Source organism: Candoia aspera, chromosome 14 (assembly GCF_035149785.1).
Source record: "Candoia aspera isolate rCanAsp1 chromosome 14, rCanAsp1.hap2, whole genome shotgun sequence".
NCBI classification, from domain to species: Eukaryota; Metazoa; Chordata; class Lepidosauria; order Squamata; family Boidae; genus Candoia; species Candoia aspera.
In genome coordinates this window covers 17,759,461-17,776,963 of record NC_086166.1, presented here as the reverse complement: position 1 = coordinate 17,776,963, position 17,503 = coordinate 17,759,461, and the positions used below count along the sequence as shown (strand labels likewise).

The window sequence follows — 17,503 nt, the reverse complement described above, 5'->3', positions numbered from 1 at the left end:
CTTATTGGATATACAAAAGAAACCTGTTCAAGTTCTGAAAGATTTTTGCCTGGAAATACAGATGACCAGCAAACTACCTCTGGGACTCTTTTTAAAGGGGTTAAATAATATTTTTAAAAACTCTGGGAAGGAATACAGGGCTGGTTTGTTTGATCAGGGCTAAAAGAGGAAAATAGTTGTATCTGGTTGCCCTTACTGGACATATAAAGAACGACTGACGAAGTGTTTGGATTTTGTTTTTTTACTTATGAGCTATGGGGAGAAGAGAGATTATGTTCTATTTAGAGATGGTAAAAGGTAATTGAAATTGTCTTTACTTGCTGGGATGAAGGGGGAACTTGCTTCTTTTTTCTTTCTTTTTTCATACCCCTCCCTTCTTTTTCTTTCTTTTGTATTTTTCTATTTACATTTTCTGTATTTTGTATTGGCTTTTATTCCTTTCATTTATAATTCTTAATTAAAAAATTATTTGAAAATTTTTTTTAAGACAATGCCCTGAGCATCCCATACAAAGGACTATCTGTTTTGTGCATCATTCATTGCAGCTTTTGCACAGAACAAGGGCACCTTTCTTTTCACCTCTTAGTACGGTTTTGCACACCTTTGCTTCCGATCGTTATATTCTGAGCTTTATAGCTTGAGACTGGAGCTGAGCAACTTGCATAACACAACCACAAGAAAGTACAACTGAACCATGCAGAAAGTGGAAGGGAAATTTAAGTGGTAAGAAAAGGTGAAAGGAATGGCAGGTTTTGCCCTTTGTAAGCTCTGTGCCCTGCCTGTTGAGCTTCTGTGGACCAGAGGCCACGTCTGGCTTGTCACATTTCTTCTCCTTAGTATTTCCATCCATGATGAAAAAGATGACAAGGCAGACGGATGGCTGGAAGGACGGCAAAAAGCCCTGTGTATGAATCCCAGTAATGCTTCTTTCTATATCAAGTTGTCTTCAAAAACAGAACAAAACACCAAAGACCCTCCTTTAAAAGATGCAAGTATACCTGCCCAGGAAATGCTCCTGTGCAACCTTCCTTGAGAACTGGTCAGGCCCAGGGCAGAGAAAGAGGCCACTGTGAAGGGAAAACCAAGGGAGGAGCTACATCAAAAAGGAAGAGGGGAGAGACCCAGACAGACAGACAGACAATGTGGAGAAAAAAATAAGAGCAACCACAATACGTATGTAAAAGCATAGGCCCAGGAGCAGAGATGGATGAATCTGACCATTTCAGTTTCCCTCTAATATTTTCTGCCTCCTCTGCAATGGATGATTTTAAAAATAAAAAGGGGGGGGGAGTGAATTTATATACTACTAAATAGCTTTCTCTGACAGAGGCATCCTCCAAGATTTTTCACTGTAAATTGTAATTTCCTGTTGGCAAAGGCCGATTTGGTTTTCCAGTTTCAGGCTTACCAGACAATTACTTCAGCTTTGATCATTGACTGGAAAAAGGACCTTCCGAATTCCAAATTCACTCCACTCTGAGCTCCCTGAAACCCTGGAAGCACTGTTACCCTTACTTGTCTGAGAATCAGTTCCTAAATTTGAACGTAGTGATGCAAGATACTTACGAAAAATGCTGAGTTATAGATACTATTATGTGAGATAGCCAGCTTATGAATATGCAAAAAATTAGGCAAATTATGACTTTTAGGACATTTCATAATGCTGCTACTTTGGATCAACTCAGTTTTGACAAAGCGGTTTTTAAAATATTTGTAAAACTTAAAGTCAATTTGATTTACCTCGTAGAACGTAAGATTTGAAGTATTATAGCACACTGGGAGTATAAATCTACACCTGATTTACAGCAATTAACTTTTAACGGTTTAGTCCCAATTTTTCTGAGGCCTTTTTAAATTACATTATTAACATAGATATATACACACACACCACACACATATTTGTGGGGTTCCTTAGGTACTTATTATTTTAAAAAAGCAAGCACAAAAATACATTTTCATAAGCTTTTCTTCTGACATGTACATTTTGTACACATTTGAGAAAGCAATTTCCTCTCAAATGCAATGTGTTTTTACGTACTATATTTATTACTATTAACGTATTGGTGTGTAATTTAACATATACATTATTGGATCTTGTCTGATGGAAAACCTGCATCATAACATTTGGAAAAGTATACATAGGAAAACATGCAGCATTCCCAGGGATTCTGCAATCCCTGCAAAATTAAATAAACATGCATTAAAATCCTCTGTTCCTATTTAGGCGCAGTGGTTTTCTCGAAATGTATCTGAAAAGAGGGAAGGGTGGGGAGGCTCATGGCCACAAAAAAGGAGGTGTGCAACCAACACAAGGCACTAACTGCTCAAGGGTGGATTCTAGACTTGGGAGACAGGAGCTGGCGGAAGGAAAAAAACCCAGCAAAATAAAACAAAACCTGTCCTGGGAAGTTCCTGCTCACATTGGCAGAAGCAGCAGGCCGGGCACTGTGTATATGCCGAGGGGTTCCAGTTACAGGCGTTGCAAGAGGAGAGCTGCGCCAACTATGGTGGCCAAAGATCAGAACAGGTCTGGGAACGCCTTTCCGAACTAACACATTTTATTGAAAGGCGGAAGCTTTTAGTCAGAAAGGTGCTACAGGCTCCTCCTGAGGTTGAGCAAGCAGCCACGTAAGTCAAATAAACAAAGACACTTATTTACAGCCACTCATTTGGATGAGGCTGCATCTATCCACTGAGACAGGCCAGCAGAACCCCCTGCTTCAGAAGCTGAACTAAGTGAGCAGGGGCCTCAGCAAGGCTGAAAAATGATTTGCTCTAGAATGGAACAAATTCCGAAAGCTGCATTCCCATTGCAGGCTGAGATACTGTTATTCAATTTTACCAAACCATGCATCCCTTCAAAATATACTGACATGGTACTGTATACAGTATATTAACAATTGCAAGGATTTCATATGCCTTTTATTGGAAAAGACCTGTCAATTCTCCACTTCTTTGATCTAGAGGTTCCTCTGTCTAATCTTATAAACAGAGTTGGGTTATGATCTGCATATGGAGGAGCTAAGATTTCAACATCTGTGACAACAGTTTACAATGATTTAGAAATCTAGCACATTCAAGAGTACGTTTTATGAACTACGAATATCCTTTCTCTGCAGGATATTTGTATCTCCAAGCATCAAAAAGAGATTAATAGTGACATATAGTCTAAAACATTTTGAGGGAGCTCTTTTTAGATAAAAGCAGGTTTCTTCCTATCTGAAAAAAAAAATCGTATCTCCAAGAATCAGACTGTCTCCCTCTAGTTTCAGGAAGCAACTGAAAACTTTCATAAAACTTAATTTTGTTGTCATTTGGGATAAAAATGGAAACAATGGTTATTTTCCCAAATTCAGTCTGAAAACATATTAATCTCCCTTCTTTATCTTGGATTTGTTGTTCCAAATTCCATAGTAAATTTTTCACATATATAGCTACTTCATTTTTTTCCCTATCTGCCTGAGGCTATAAATTTTTGACCAAAATATTTATATTCCAACAGGTTTACGTTACCCTTTTTTAATATGTCTCTTGAAGACATATAATATGTGCATTTTCCTGTTTTAGCTTCAATTTTTTTCCTTCTTAATATTCATTTAGAATATTTTAATTTGATACTGTACATGTTATCAGTTATCAAGTTAATCTATGAATTATACAAATAATTCATATTTAAAAAAAATTAAACTGAGTTTCCCTTCGGGTTTCTGGCAAAAGGAAAAAAACAGTGAAGTAAATAAAATCAAAGGAATACTCTCTTCACACAAAAATCCTTACTGTGTTGATTTGATATTATTCTTAACCATCCTTATCTTCCTTCTAAGCAAATCTGTAGCTCTAAAACTGTTGAAAAAATTATTAGTCTATTTGGCAGTTAAAAGAAAAATAAAGTTTGAGAAGTTAATTAGACTGTCCTCCTGGATTGTAAAAGCATAAATCTCATAATTAAAGAAAGTTAAGGGGTTCAAAAGTAATAGAATAAAAAAGGAAGTAGACTATTGAGTGAAGTCAACTTCAGTTAAAGCCTGAAAGTTCAGCTCCTGAGACTCTCATCAGTCATTACCCATCATAAAACTGTGGAAACCTTTCAGAGAAAGGCGAACATCTCCTTAAACTTCTGGGTTGGCTCTTTTTGGAACAGACCCTAGAAGAAAACTGGTGTTCTGCCAGTTAACTACAGTTAAAAATCATCAAGAATGATTTCTTTGTAGAAAAGAGGAAACTTGAGACAGTACCTCCTCCGAAGAAATCCCACTGCCTCCCTTAGCCTGCTTGAGTCCCCTTGACGATCTTTCTTTTATCATCTTGTAAGAAGTTGAAGAAAGATGCTTTTCCCCACAGGAAAGAGTGGCAGTTGGCCAGGGAGACCCAGTTGTTCCTGCTCTACAGAGCCCTTGAGGTACAGGGTTTTCTACCAATGGAGCTGAGATTTTTATCCCTCCCTTGCCCACCAGAGGTTTGTGCTCATGGGGGTTGGGCGATACCGAACCACCTTAGCTATGGTGGCATTGAGGATGGGTGTGTAGAAGGTGCAGCCTCTCCCTGTGCTTGATATAATTTCTCACGCTGCTTTGAGATGGTTGTCATTGACCACAACATAGACTAAGAGTCTTGTCATCTTCATCAGATGGAAGCATCAGTACCACTGAGTCCTGCACCAGACGAAAAACTACATTTGTAGAAGCTACTCTGGCTGTTGGACTTCCAGGTCAAGCAAATGCACCACGTGGAGAGCGTATTCATTGTAAGACTGGAGATCATGCAATGGCAAAAGAGGTATTTGATTGCCCATCACCAGTAAAGAGACAGAAGCAGAGATACTGACTGATATCCATCCGATGGCTGCTGGGCAATGTAAACCAGCACAGCTGCCAATTCTCTAAAAGTCCCAGGCTCTAGAGATGGGCCAGTAATGGAGAAGGCTCTTTAGTATTCTACCTTTAGGATATGGCTGAAGGGGCAAAGGCAAAGGAGACACAGTGCAAGGCTCTGACCTCCTTTGGCTGAAATTACACAAATTTGCATCAGCAGCTGGCACTACTGTCTTCTTGAAGGAAATGAAGTCTACCTCACTAGACCTGCAGTCAGTCGAGTACAGACTCTCCTACACAGGAAAAGGGCAGATCTTGTTCTGCAACTGATGCCCAGAGGGGACACTGAGGTTAATGACAGCTGAGATGCCTGGGGTGAGCTTGGCTGTCCCAAGTGAAAAAGATGTTGCTGAGTTGTCTCAGAGAAAGAAGGAACGGACTGACCTGATCCAGAGTACCTGCTTCTGCTGACTGAGGACCTGGAGGAAGCTGACAGATGAAACTAGTGATGGGATGAGGACTGGTGGAACCTAGGGTGAGCCCTGCAATCCATTCCCCTTCTAGCAGAGAAGTGGATACAAAGAGGCCTTTGCTGGGAGCACCCAGATCAATCAATTACTGAAGCTAATGCTGCCCTGCCTGGTATCTAGGGTGTGATTAACACACTGGAAGCATCAGGAGAGACTCAGGATGGGCCCTTCCTTTTCTTCTTAAAGTTTCTGGTTCTCGAGGCCTCAAAATCTCTTCCATTTCTGAGTGCAGCTCTTTACTACAGGGCTTGCTACCAGTAGCTGCCCAAATGCAAGAGGCTTGTATCAGTGGACCCACCAGAGAGGGTGGGACTGGAGTCTCTAATGGGTTGGCAGTAATAACAGTGCTGGCAAACGCTTGTCACAATTAAATGTTGCTGAACACGTTGCACTAAGAGTGGCACAAACAGCACAAAAGACGAACTGTGGTACAGAGGCTGCTCCCAGGATGCCAGAGATGGAAGGTGTGATTACAACAGTAAAGATCTGACAGTAGAGGCAGAACTTCACAATGTGCCCTTCACCAAAATAGAGAAGAGACAGTGAGTCACCATCCTAAGGTAGGAATTTTGTTCCACAGCAGTGAAACTTTCTGACGAGAGACCACTGAGCCATAAGCTCCAAGAATTTTGCGTGAAATTACCCAGTAACCACACTAGAACAATTCTATATGTCACCACTGTGGCAGAATCAGAATTGCTGCAGTGCAAAATGTTGGCATTGTAAGCACTGCTGGCTTTCAAACTTCATCCTTACTACTTGTCCCAAGCAGGGGGGCCCAGCAAAGCTATTACAACTTTCCCAGAACCAAAACTGTACGTGATGCTGCACCACAGACTGAAGCTGAAGTCTGCCGAGGCAGAAGCAGGCATTCGCTGGGCAATACGGTCCTTCCCATAGAATGTCTTGGCCCAACGCGCATCCAGTGGAAGACGCCTGCTTCCCTCGGCTGAGGTCACACAGAACATCTGCCTGGCTAGAGATAATGTAGGTTTTGGTCCCAGGTAGGGAGAGTAGCAGGAAGCATCTCTTGCTACTTTTTATGGCCCACCAAAGTTCAACAAAACAATTCAAATTAATATATGCAACCACACCTAATGAATTTGTATTTTTATCCTGCATTTCTACATTAAATGCTTTAACTTATTCAGTATGTGTTCTTGATGGCTTTTTAAAAGAGATTTGGAACATGATTATTTACAGCTCTCAGACTATCCTGAATGGATCAGTCTTCCTTTTAGGAAGATGGATGCTGTTTCAATGCTTTCTGTGCAATACAACTCCTTTGGAGGGAAGCCAGACAGCAGTCTCAGTACAACTGGGAAGATCTGGCTTCCCATGGCCTCCACTGGGGGGCCACGCCAGGCCGCCCGAGCTTTGCCTCACCTGTGTTGGCGCGCTGCAACAGAGACAGCTTGGCTGTTCCTGTGGACAAGCTGGAGGATGGGACCGAGAGGGACTTGTACAAGGCTGTCTCACGATGCTCCTTGAAACGCTCTGCTGCCATGAGGGCATTGGAGAGCTCCTGCAGGGGCATGTTGTTGATATCGGAAGAAAAGGGACTCAGTGGATTTTCCAGGCTCATCAACCAGCTGGTGTTACCTGAGGAAAGAGAAGACCTTTGGGACACAGCTGCAGAGGGCTCCGTCAAGCCAGGCAGCCTTATCTAGGAAGCGAAACACCTCTTCCTAAGGGCTTTTCCCCTGACGTGCCTTTTCACATGACTGGCCTTAGAGCAATTTTGATCCATTTGCCCCTGGAATCTCTGGACTTCCCAACGTGGCCAGTGGCTAGACTGGCTGAGGAGACTGAAATCCAGCTCCCCAGAGAATCTGACGTCCCCATCCTTAATCCAGTCTGACTGAAGGTGGCCTTTCCAGGAACCAGCAGTCTATAACACTTCTTTCCCGGCACAGCTCCCAGACAGGAGTTTCTGCCAGCTGGAAGCTGCTGCATGCATATCAGGGAACCTATGGGCGAATTTCGATCCCTCATCCCTGCAGAATACTAGACACTGAACAGCAGGAGCAAGGCGTTGTTCCTGGGCATTTGCCCACACCATGGTGGAGAAGCCTTGCTCAGCTCCCAAGGACAGCCAGGATGTCTCCAAGCCCCCCAACCCTCAACTCATTGCACAGGCACTCAAGCCCTTCCTAAAGTCCTTCCCCAGACTGCTTCCCTGTTCCCCTCTGGCGTTCCTTTGAAAGTGCCAGCAGGATCATCCTCTCATCTCCACAACCCTCTGGAAAATGGATGTCAGCAGAGCCTCCTGATGGAGAGCGCACACTCCTCCCACACACCCCCTTGGAAGGCATACACACACACTGTCCTGGTGCTCCTACTTCAGCGTAACCCCAATCAAGATATAACAAGAGGCCACACCGTGACTAAGGTGCTCATCATGCTTGCCAACATTCTGTCAGCAAGTTGCGCTCCTACCTGTTGGCCTCCGCACCAGTATTTCTGCCCAGCCTTGAGTCAGGAGGGGGACATAAGCAGCCAGGTTGGCCTTCTCAGTTTGGGTGGCAGGAGCAGGAGAGCTGGGGGGTGCCTGGGGCACCGTACCGGCTGGGAAGTGAGCGGCAGAGCTGTCCAAAGCACCAACCCGCAGGGCATGGCCTCCTGTGCAAGAGGAATTCAGAGAGCCGCATTTTGATTTAAGGCCGGATCAAAGAACAGGAGGAGCAATGCAGAAGGCACAAGTCCAGCCTGGGTAACCAAAGTACAAACCAGCAACCCCTTTCCTGGGAAGCAGAGTTAAAAACACATGCCCTTCTATGCCGACGCAGCACATGGCTGCTTTTCGTTTGGTCCATCCCTCTCTTTCATACCACATCACAAGCACAGGCACAGGCCTTTCCCTCCTCCTGGGCAGCCCGAGAGCGCAGAAGATCCCAGCTCCCACACAGGAGAAGGGCCCGGCAGCCGGTCTACTCCGCCAAACCGTTTTGGCTCTTCCCCCCTGCAGAAGCAAGCACCAGGGCAGCCGGTCAGAGGCGTCTGAAGGGAGGGTGGACGCGATGCCTGTGAGCCGTGGACGCGCACCCACGTTCGAGGAAGGACGGGGCTCCACTCCGTGTATTCACCTCCAGGGCTCGATCTCGGCCATCTTGCGGAAGTCTTGCAATGTAAGCCCAAGGTCTCACCGTGCCCTGGTTAAAGCAGCCTCAGCAGCAGCTGCAGACCCTAAAGCTGGTTCACGCGACTCGGCTCAACAAGGTTAAAACAGGGTTGGGGAGCTTGTGGCTCAGTATATCTTATGAACTCAGTCACTGAATTAGCATGCTGATTTCTCTGGGAATAACGGGCCATGCAGATACAGCAATGTGGCTTTTGTTAACAGGATTTAAGATGTGGTGAGATCCAGCTGATAAACTCATTCCTCCTATTTAGGGCAGGGACAGACAACCTGGTGCCCTTCAGACATTCTGGACTACAACTCCCATCAGCCATAATCACTAGCCACTCTCACTGGGTTTTATGGGAGCTGCAGTCTAAAGTACTAGAGGCTCCCAAATACCCCCTTTTTCGCAGGCACAAGAACTTCATTTAGCAGAGGAAACTCAGCCCCCAAGCTTTTAGCTTCCAAGCAACAGGCAAAGTCGTTTCAAGCCACTGGCCTTATGGATGGCCGCCTGCATTCAGCTCATCAAGAAGCTCCAACCCATTGTTCCTCAGACAAATCTTGACCTTAGCACTCTCATCCAAGAAATGATCTTCCCTGGAATTACGGAATGCTCAGGCATAAGAATCAGAAAACCAAAATGTGACGACGTGCATTTTGTAACTGCTGATGTGATAATCAGGAGATCAAGGTTCAACCCCGTTTTCAGTTCAATGTTCTTTCGCTGCAGAATATCCTTAGATGGAACAAGGCTCCCAGCTCAGCAGAGCATACAAACAACAAGCTCGGTTCCTAGTATGCTTTGCCGTCCCTAAACTCATTCATGTATTTCATAGAGGCTGTGGGAGGCTCCTTACCTGACATGGACCTGACTCGGTTGCGGGTTCGAGCCACCTGTGGGCCAGCCTGAGATTCGAGTTTCGCTGGTGCCTCCTTTGACTGTCTCACTTGCAAGCTGTGATCTGAACTGGTAACCGAAAGCAACCGTCAGTTCACTAGGAAACAAGAGGCTCTTTTGGCCCTAAAATGGCAGCATTTATAAGAATGAGCTCAGGGTTTATATACAGAAAGAAGATTCCCAGTTCATGCCTTGGAAGATCCAGTTCGGGGAGCAACTGGAAACTGCCAGTCAGAGCAGGAAACATAGGGCAAGATGGACTTGGGGCTTATGCAGAGAATATGCTTCCTATGTCCGTGTATGGTAGGATATTAGTTGGGCGGTGGCGTCAGGACAAGCACTGTTGTTTGTTTGTGATGTAACACAATGTTTTATGCATACAGATATTTCAATTAACATTGGTAAATTTGTTTACAGCATAATCTTCTGCTGTTGTGCTATTGTGACCTGGACAAGAAGCCCATAATAGTGGCAGAGCATCCTGGAGAACTCCAAAGACTGATGCCTTTTATCCAGCAGAACCAGATCATGCCTTCCTTCCAAGCTCCCTCCCTGCCTTGCAATTTAGGCTACCTTCACAGTTGCAAACTTGACCATCTAAACAAGGCCAATGTTTAAAAACCGGACAAAAGCTCCAGCTTCCCTCGCAATCACAACATTTAGTAGTTCATTTTTGGTGCCTCTTACTTTAAAAAGGCCCTGCAAAGCAAGAGGGCTGCAGGCAGCTTACCTGGATTCTGTGCCATTATGGAGCTCTCCGTGGTCAAGGCCCAGGAGGGACCTGGTTCCTGTCCCAACACTTGTAGTGATTGTAACAAGCTTGTTACCCACCAGCCATGTCTTGGTCCTCCCTCCAGCCAAGAGGAACTCACCCACTGGAGACCTAAAAGCCCCCAGAAAACAAGGATAAACATCTGCATGGGAGATGCCAAAAGTCATTTAAAAATTCTCAAAGGAGACTTCTATATTCCCAACCCCACCTCTGGAAGGAAAATCCACAGTACAAATGAATCAAGAGCCACGATTCTCAACTGATTTTCAGTCCCCCCGAGCAAACTATCTCTTCAAAATCAGTCTAAAGACCTTGAGGTCTTGATAATCAGACTGAAGTGCCCAGAGTCAGAGACTACAGTTTGCACCAAGCCCAGCACTTAATGATTCAGGGGTCAGTCTCTCTGCTGGGAAGAACCACGTGCAAACCTCTTGGGCACGGCTGTGAAGTTTGAAAAGACGTATCGGGACATCATGTCGAGGCAGGTCTCCGTGAGCTCCAAGTGAAGGGTCTTCAGGTTGTCATCTGCCTGAGCCATGGAGTTCTCATCAGCAGACCCCAGACTGGAACTGGTGATGGAGGTTTGTATCCGGCTAGAAAAGGGGGGCAGGGAGAATATTACAATTTGGCAGAACTTCCCAATGGAAAAGGTCCCCAAATTCCATGATGCATGCAGCAGGCTGAGTTGTGGATGAACACATCAGATTCTGGGACAGTTTTAAGTGACACTCCTCAGTCTGGCTTGGGGAGCCCTGAAGTCAAGGGCCAGGAAGCAGATGCAGGGAGACCAACAAATGAGTGGCTATTTCATTTATTCAGAGAAGCAGCTCCTGGCTTCTAATGCTCCAGAGAATGGGCTTGACTGGAAGGGCGTAACATCGTAACTGGCAAGAACTGATCGCAGATCATTTCCAGGACTGGTCATTTGTCTTTGGTTGCACTGTAGCACAGCTGGGAGTACAGTGGCTGACTCAAGATTAAATCAGGTAATTGTGTTTAAAAATGTAAGTGAATTTATTATAGGATAAGAGCCGGCTCATGGAATCACCAAGGGTCGGATACGACTGAATGGATAATTTGATTCGAGTAATCAAATGTATAAACTGAAACAACTCAGAGAAATGCAAACTGAAAGATCCCTTTGATTCAAGGGAGGGGGCAGTAAATGGGTAAAATTTATTTCTCTCCCCTTTTACAGACAACCCAAGATGCTGCAACTTGCTTTCTCTCCCCCAGCTATAACCCAATAACAAGAACCCTGCAAGGTAGACTGAGAGTGAGTGGCTGGCCAGTCCTCCCAGGGGGCTTCCCTGGTTGAGGTGAACGTGAACCAGGGTCTCTCCTTTCCCAGCCTAATAGCTGAACTGCTCAAGTCCAGAGTCTGATATTTGGGGGAAACCTTATATTTAATATCAATATTAAGTATTTAATATTAAGTGTTAATTAAAACAATTATTAGTTTCAATAATGTAACATTAACACTAATTATATGAAAGTGAAAGGTCCCCTGTGCAAGCACCGAGTCACGTCTGACCCTTTGGGGGAATGCTGTTTTCGCGACGTTTTCTTGCCAGACTACAGAGCGGGCTGGTTTGCCATGGCCTTCCCCAGTCGTCACCTTCCCCAGCAAGCCGGGTACTCCTTTTACCGACCTTGGAAGGATGGGAGGCTGAGTCGACCTGAGCCGGCTGCCCAGAGAGAACCCAGCTTCCGCCGGGATCGAACTCGGGTAGTGGGGGGAGTTTTCAGTTGCAATACTGCCGCCTACCACTCAGAGCCACGCGAGGCTGCAACACTAATTATACCATAATTAAATTTCATTAAATTTAATATAAAATACTTAATAAATGGGGAGTACTTAAATTTAATCTAATTACGTTTAAATCAAAACAAATGTTGCTTTTGTTCCAATCCTGTTCACTTCTTTACCATGGCAGGGACCCTTCCGTCTCATTTTGGGAGTAGAGCCTCAACTTGCCAGTGAAAGACTGAATGTCAGACTTGGCTTGAAAAGAAATACATACCCCCCATACTGGGGTGTCCACAGGGTATGGTTCAAGATGGTGGCTGCAACAGTGCAATGCACATACCAAACAGGCAGAGCTTCCATGACACCGTCTTGGCCACCTTCTTGACTTATTTGACTATACCCTGCAGAACCCCCCACCCCAATATAATGGAATTCCATGTCCCCACTCAAACAGAATTATTTCACAATCAAGTTAGGAAAGTGCAGAACTTTGTTGAAGGCACATCAGCTTTCATATTTGAATCCTGTTGCCTGCTGTCTTGTTGGCTCTTATGGCAGTTCTGGGCCCTTTGGTGGCTCTTCAACGAACACCTAACCATTGTAGTCTGCAGAAAAAACCCTCCACCCAGGCTTTTTCCTCCAGTTCTTAAGTCTTTTCCCCCCCAGTTAACTGGAAGTAAGCATGTGAGTTTCCAGACAAAGTCATCACTGTGATGAGCTCTTCTGCAATTACTTGGTTGCTAAAACAAAGAAAGCAAAGATTATCCCAGTTGTTTCCAAAGCTGTTGAATTTAGGGTACCAAAATTATCCTGGCTAATGAAAAATGATGATCATGCTAGTTCACCAGCAACTAGGATTCATCTTTGCAGCAGCCTGACTCTTTCCTTCTTGTCCTCTCCCAGCCACGTTCTCAATACAGTAATATGAACAGCTGTTGAAGGGCACTAGTACCAAATATAATTCTGAAGCCCAGCACAGATATAGTTTTGACTGTTCACCAACACTGAGGCCCACGGATTGCCCCTTTCCTTTCCTTCCTCACAACTGTTTAATGATACAATAAAGCAGCACCAATTATGGTTATCTTCTAAACTAGTTTCAAATGCTGAGCAAAGGGAAAAGGGTTAGCTCTGCTTCATCAGTGTGAGTGTCAGGGAGAGGGTCAGCCTTCTGGCAGCAGGGAGAAATAGTTCAAATTTCTAAACGGTGCGGATTCTTCTTGCAGAGAGTGTTAAGTCTGCACTGGATATGAAAGAGATGCATTCTGGATGCCTTCACTGTTCTAAGTTGCTTAAACAAAACCCAGAGCTACGGAAGATTATGAGGTGGCACACAGCGATTTGTTACCAAAAGATCTCAGGTTCCACATCTACATTCCCACTTCATCCTGTGGAACGTTTTGGACAGCTATGCTACGAAGCACAGAGCCAGCGAATGGGATGCTTTAATCTTGGCCATGGAATAACCACCATTTGAAAGGGTCAAGCTAGAAGCAACCGCAACCTGTCATACCCTAAGAAACGGGGAAAAAAATCTGGGCCCAGCAGCAGCATGGTCTGCCCAAACCACACCAAACCCAACTCACACCTTTGCCCTAGAACATGCAGCGAAGTGCTTGCAAAGCTAGCATCAGGAAGCCAAGCAGGAATCCCACGTGCACATTCCCCGAACCCCATAAGCACCGTCAAGAGACTCCCCTGCTCTTCACCCTCCTCCCACGTCCAAGCATCACTACCTGTGGGCGGCATGGTCAGACACACTGATGCTGCGGGACCGGAAGGCATCAACAGCTGAGGGTTCCTTCAGCGCTTTCACAGGAGGAGAGTGGTTCAAGGTGGGCCTGGCATTTTTGGCTACTTTAAAGCTACTAGGGGCAAAGCAGCATCAGGACCAAAGAGGCGTGATTGCACAGGAAGGAAATCATTGGAAGGATGGGAGGTGAAAGGCCACGAAAGTCCCAGAAGACGATGGAGAAAAGGAGGGAAAAGAAGAAAAAAAGAAGAAAGGAGGCCGAAAAAAGGAGGGAGGGGAATTAAAAAACAAGAAAAACTTAAAAGAATGAACATTTTAAACACAAAAACCAACAAGCCCCTGTTTTGCTCCAGACTGCTAAATGTTACCCCACCCCAAAACAAAACAGGACAAAAACCAATTGCGCACAACCAGATGACATTAGCGCAACTTAACGCAAAGGCGGATTGACAGTGGCAGCTGGAATGTTAAGGCGCACCGGACAAGGAAACGTGTTATGGCTGAGTGGGCAAAGAGAGGGAGACGGGACTATTTGGCCTCAAAGGTACACTTCACAACGACCTGTCCCGACTGACCCACAGAGTTGGAAGGCTACGCTCAAGCCTGCCACTCAACTGGGAAACCATCTCCAGGGATGAACCAGGGTAATCTCAAGACTGAGAATAAGAATTACTGCATTTTTCCTACTGCCAAACAAAATTACTTCATTTCAAAATAGGCAAGTTTCTTTGAGTGGGAATCATCCAAGTTTGGACTCTAATAACAACACCTGAGAAAGACATCAGGAGCTGGGAGAATGCATTTCTTACCAGGCAGACAAACACATTCTTGCATCTCATACCTGAGCTGTCCTCTCTATGAAAACATACCGTGTCTAGGCCCTGACTGCAATTTATTAATACTTGGGGGATTTCTGTGAATTTTCTGTCTAAAAGCAAGTCATAAAAACCACTGATCTCTAATCAAGAGAATCTCTCCTTTGGAGAGGAGCAGATTCCAAGCAAAAAGGGTCTTTGGCAATGGTTTGTGGAGACTCTATCCCAATGATGCATTTTGACCTGAACTGACAAATCAACGATATCCTACCTTGATGAGAATAAAATATTCACTGATGATAGGGATGACAGAGCCACAGTAAAAAAGAAAATGGTGCCTATGAGAAAGATGGATTCACGACGTTTCAGTTATTGTGACTTAATCCGACCCACAAAAGCTATGCTATCCCGAACGGTGGTCGTCTCTGTTCGGCATCTCATTTTGATGGATGTCACTGCTGGGAGGAAAACTGAGGTGCATCCAGAGGCAACACCAAGTAACGCCTTCCCTCAGTGCGGGCAGAGATCTGGACCTGGGTGGGCGGATTCAGAGACCTGATCCCAGGGCCCTAAGGATGCACTCTGCTCAGCAGCTGGGTGAACAGCTGCGAGAAAGAGCCTCCCCCCCCCCCATTACTGCTGGCAAAGCCAGTGTTCAGAGTGATCCCTATCCCATGGCTCCTGTGGCTGCTTTTGCCTGGCTAGCGAACATGGAATTGGCATTTCTTTTTCCTGAAGCTTAACCAAACACTATGCATGACCTTTGAAACTGAACCACTACAAATTAATTGTAATGCTGTTTAACTAACCTTAAACCATTTGGAACAAATTATTAGGAATCTGCATGATTCTGTTTCTTTAGCTGCCCCATCGATTATGGAAAGAGGCATATATAGAGAGAAGGGGCAGTCGTGCAACTTCCAGCTTGGTATTAAACAAGGGCCGGCTGAAGGGGACTTCAGCAGCTGCTGTAGCAGCCTTGCACAGGCTGGCTGCCTCCCTCCAACATTCCCAATCCATCTGGATAAGAAAAAAAGCAACCAAAGATGATTAGTTTAGTTCTTCACCGGGAAGGATGGTTTTCAGCAGAGAGAGAGAGCAACTTGAACATGAGCAGGTTTCTGTACTCATACGAAACCTCACTTCCGGAGTTGTGCTACAGCCACCATAAAGCAGTGGTGAGTGGGCAAAGGCCGAGGGGAGCCATTCTCGCAGAAACCACTCCTAACGCTGCCAAAGAAAGAGAACAGTCTTTCCTGCACTCAGAACCAACTTACTTCTTTGGTCTCTCATTTAGGCTTGTACTCCGAGCCCGGAAGCTGTCTTTCTCCGGGGTGTCATCGAAGGAGAGGAGGATGTTCGACCGCAAACCCTGCCCAAAAGAGAAGGTGGGGAGTGCCAGACAGGATCCAAAGGTTCTCTAGCCCAGATGGATCTCACTACCACACTCCCCAGCCTAGTCCCACCCAGAGGGCACCTGGTGTCAGCCCAAGGTAGACCAGACAAGGACGCCAAGGCTACGTAGGTCAGGGCAACTTTCATTGGACAGCCACAGGAACCAAATCTTGCAAAACTGGATGTGCTTCCCCCTCCCTCCCTTTATTGTCACGTGAATTAGGGGGAGACTCATCTGAGGAGTTTACTTAAGTTAACATCTTGGAATGGGCTCAAGCCGGCTTATCTGTCTGTTGCCTTGTAGCAGCTCTTTCCCCTGTCCTTCAAGGCATTCCCTCTGCCCTCTACCCCTGCCTGGGGACAGCTGGGTCGAGTCTCAAAGTAAATTCAAGCGAAGTCTTCCCAGCTTCACTTGGTCCTCACTAACTACGGGGTGTGTCACATTAAGACACCTCCCATAACAAATGCCACTGAAATGTGTGGCAGCGTCTGCAAAGGCTCCTAAATGTTGTGAGGGTCACTCCAGTGGAAGGACTCTTCCTTTGTCTTTCTTAATTATGTAATGCACTCACCTTAGTAATATACGGAACAAAGTCTTTCCGAAAGGGAAGGCGGCATTTGATAAACCACATGGCTATGACATGATGCGCCAGGCACACAATATACTGGTTAAACCTACAAACAGTTAAGAAAATATATTTAGCAGCCCTGAAGGTGTGGGGCCATGGAAGGCTCTTGGGCAGACAGACAACAGATAAATCAAATGAATAACAATGGCACAGGGCAAAGCAGCCAGGCCAGCCGGAGTGATCTGTTCTACAAAGGGAAGTGCCACAGAGAGGTCTGTACCATGAAGGTCACACCAACACACAGGAAATTTGCCAGGCAGGAAAATTCATAAATCAGCCCCTGGGCAACCCCACTCTGCCTCTCCCATCCTTCAGTCTCCTAAGAGGAGGGGAGGGAAGACAAAGGAGCTGCGCGCTTGGGACCATGGAATGGGCCATCTAACCCCAGGATCTATGCAGGGGTGGAAACCCCACTCAAAACAACTGATGACAGAAAGCCAAGGATCCCTTGGCCACGAGGTAGTGTCATTCACAGGGAAGCACCCAGCTTACTTGGAGGGGTTTGTATACGGCAAGGAGATGGCAAATACGCTGGCATACTGCTCAGCCGCAAAATTCCTGTAGAGGTGAGGCAGGCGGGCCAGTGCTGAAAAGGGAAGAAAACAAGGTCAGGTTTCAGGTGACACAGTCAGCCTTGCCCTGCTCTGCGCACATAAGGGGACTGACGTTGCCTGGTTTCGCACAATTCACCCAGGTGAAGGTTTCTGAATCAGCTGTAAAGGGCTGGGTCTGTGTGCTACCCTAAGACATAAACAGCAGTCTGCAAGCCACAGGCTGGGTCCATATAAGACAGTCTGCCTCACCATGTTTTGCCCAGTTCTGGTATAGTGAAGGGACAGGTGAGCATTTTTGACCACAAATATCTTTGTGAACTGGAGAAAAAGCCTTTTTTGGCAAATCCAGTTTGTTCATTAAGTCCTGGCCCCAAGGCAAAATTTCTTGAATTTTGCAGATGAACTGGGGATTTTAAGGGGAGCGATGGGCACCTTAAACCTCTACAAGTTTAATAGCACTTGTCCCCCCACC

At 45.6% G+C, this 17,503-nt stretch overlaps 1 protein-coding gene across 6 annotated transcripts in view; it reads right to left on the bottom strand.

The window, feature by feature from the left end:
* The window catches only part of TSC2 (TSC complex subunit 2), a 55,912-nt gene that overhangs the window by 10,706 nt on the left and 27,703 nt on the right, over window positions 1–17,503 (bottom strand). For 2 of the 6 annotated variants that reach the window (XM_063315152.1, XM_063315158.1), the window contains 10 exons: window positions 16,970–17,063; window positions 16,421–16,523; window positions 15,731–15,825; window positions 13,622–13,753; window positions 10,564–10,728; window positions 10,094–10,246; window positions 9,323–9,432; window positions 7,781–7,963; window positions 6,728–6,943; window positions 999–1,067 (listed from right to left, as the gene is read on the bottom strand). In XM_063315152.1, the coding sequence (XP_063171222.1) occupies window positions 999–1,067; window positions 6,728–6,943; window positions 7,781–7,963; window positions 9,323–9,432; window positions 10,094–10,246; window positions 10,564–10,728; window positions 13,622–13,753; window positions 15,731–15,825; window positions 16,421–16,523; window positions 16,970–17,063 (1,320 nt within the window). The remainder of the gene's footprint in view (window positions 1–998; window positions 1,068–6,727; window positions 6,944–7,780; window positions 7,964–9,322; window positions 9,433–10,093; window positions 10,247–10,563; window positions 10,729–13,621; window positions 13,754–15,730; window positions 15,826–16,420; window positions 16,524–16,969; window positions 17,064–17,503) is intronic. The other 4 variants (XM_063315153.1, XM_063315154.1, XM_063315156.1 and 1 more) reach the window with 4 other exon arrangements.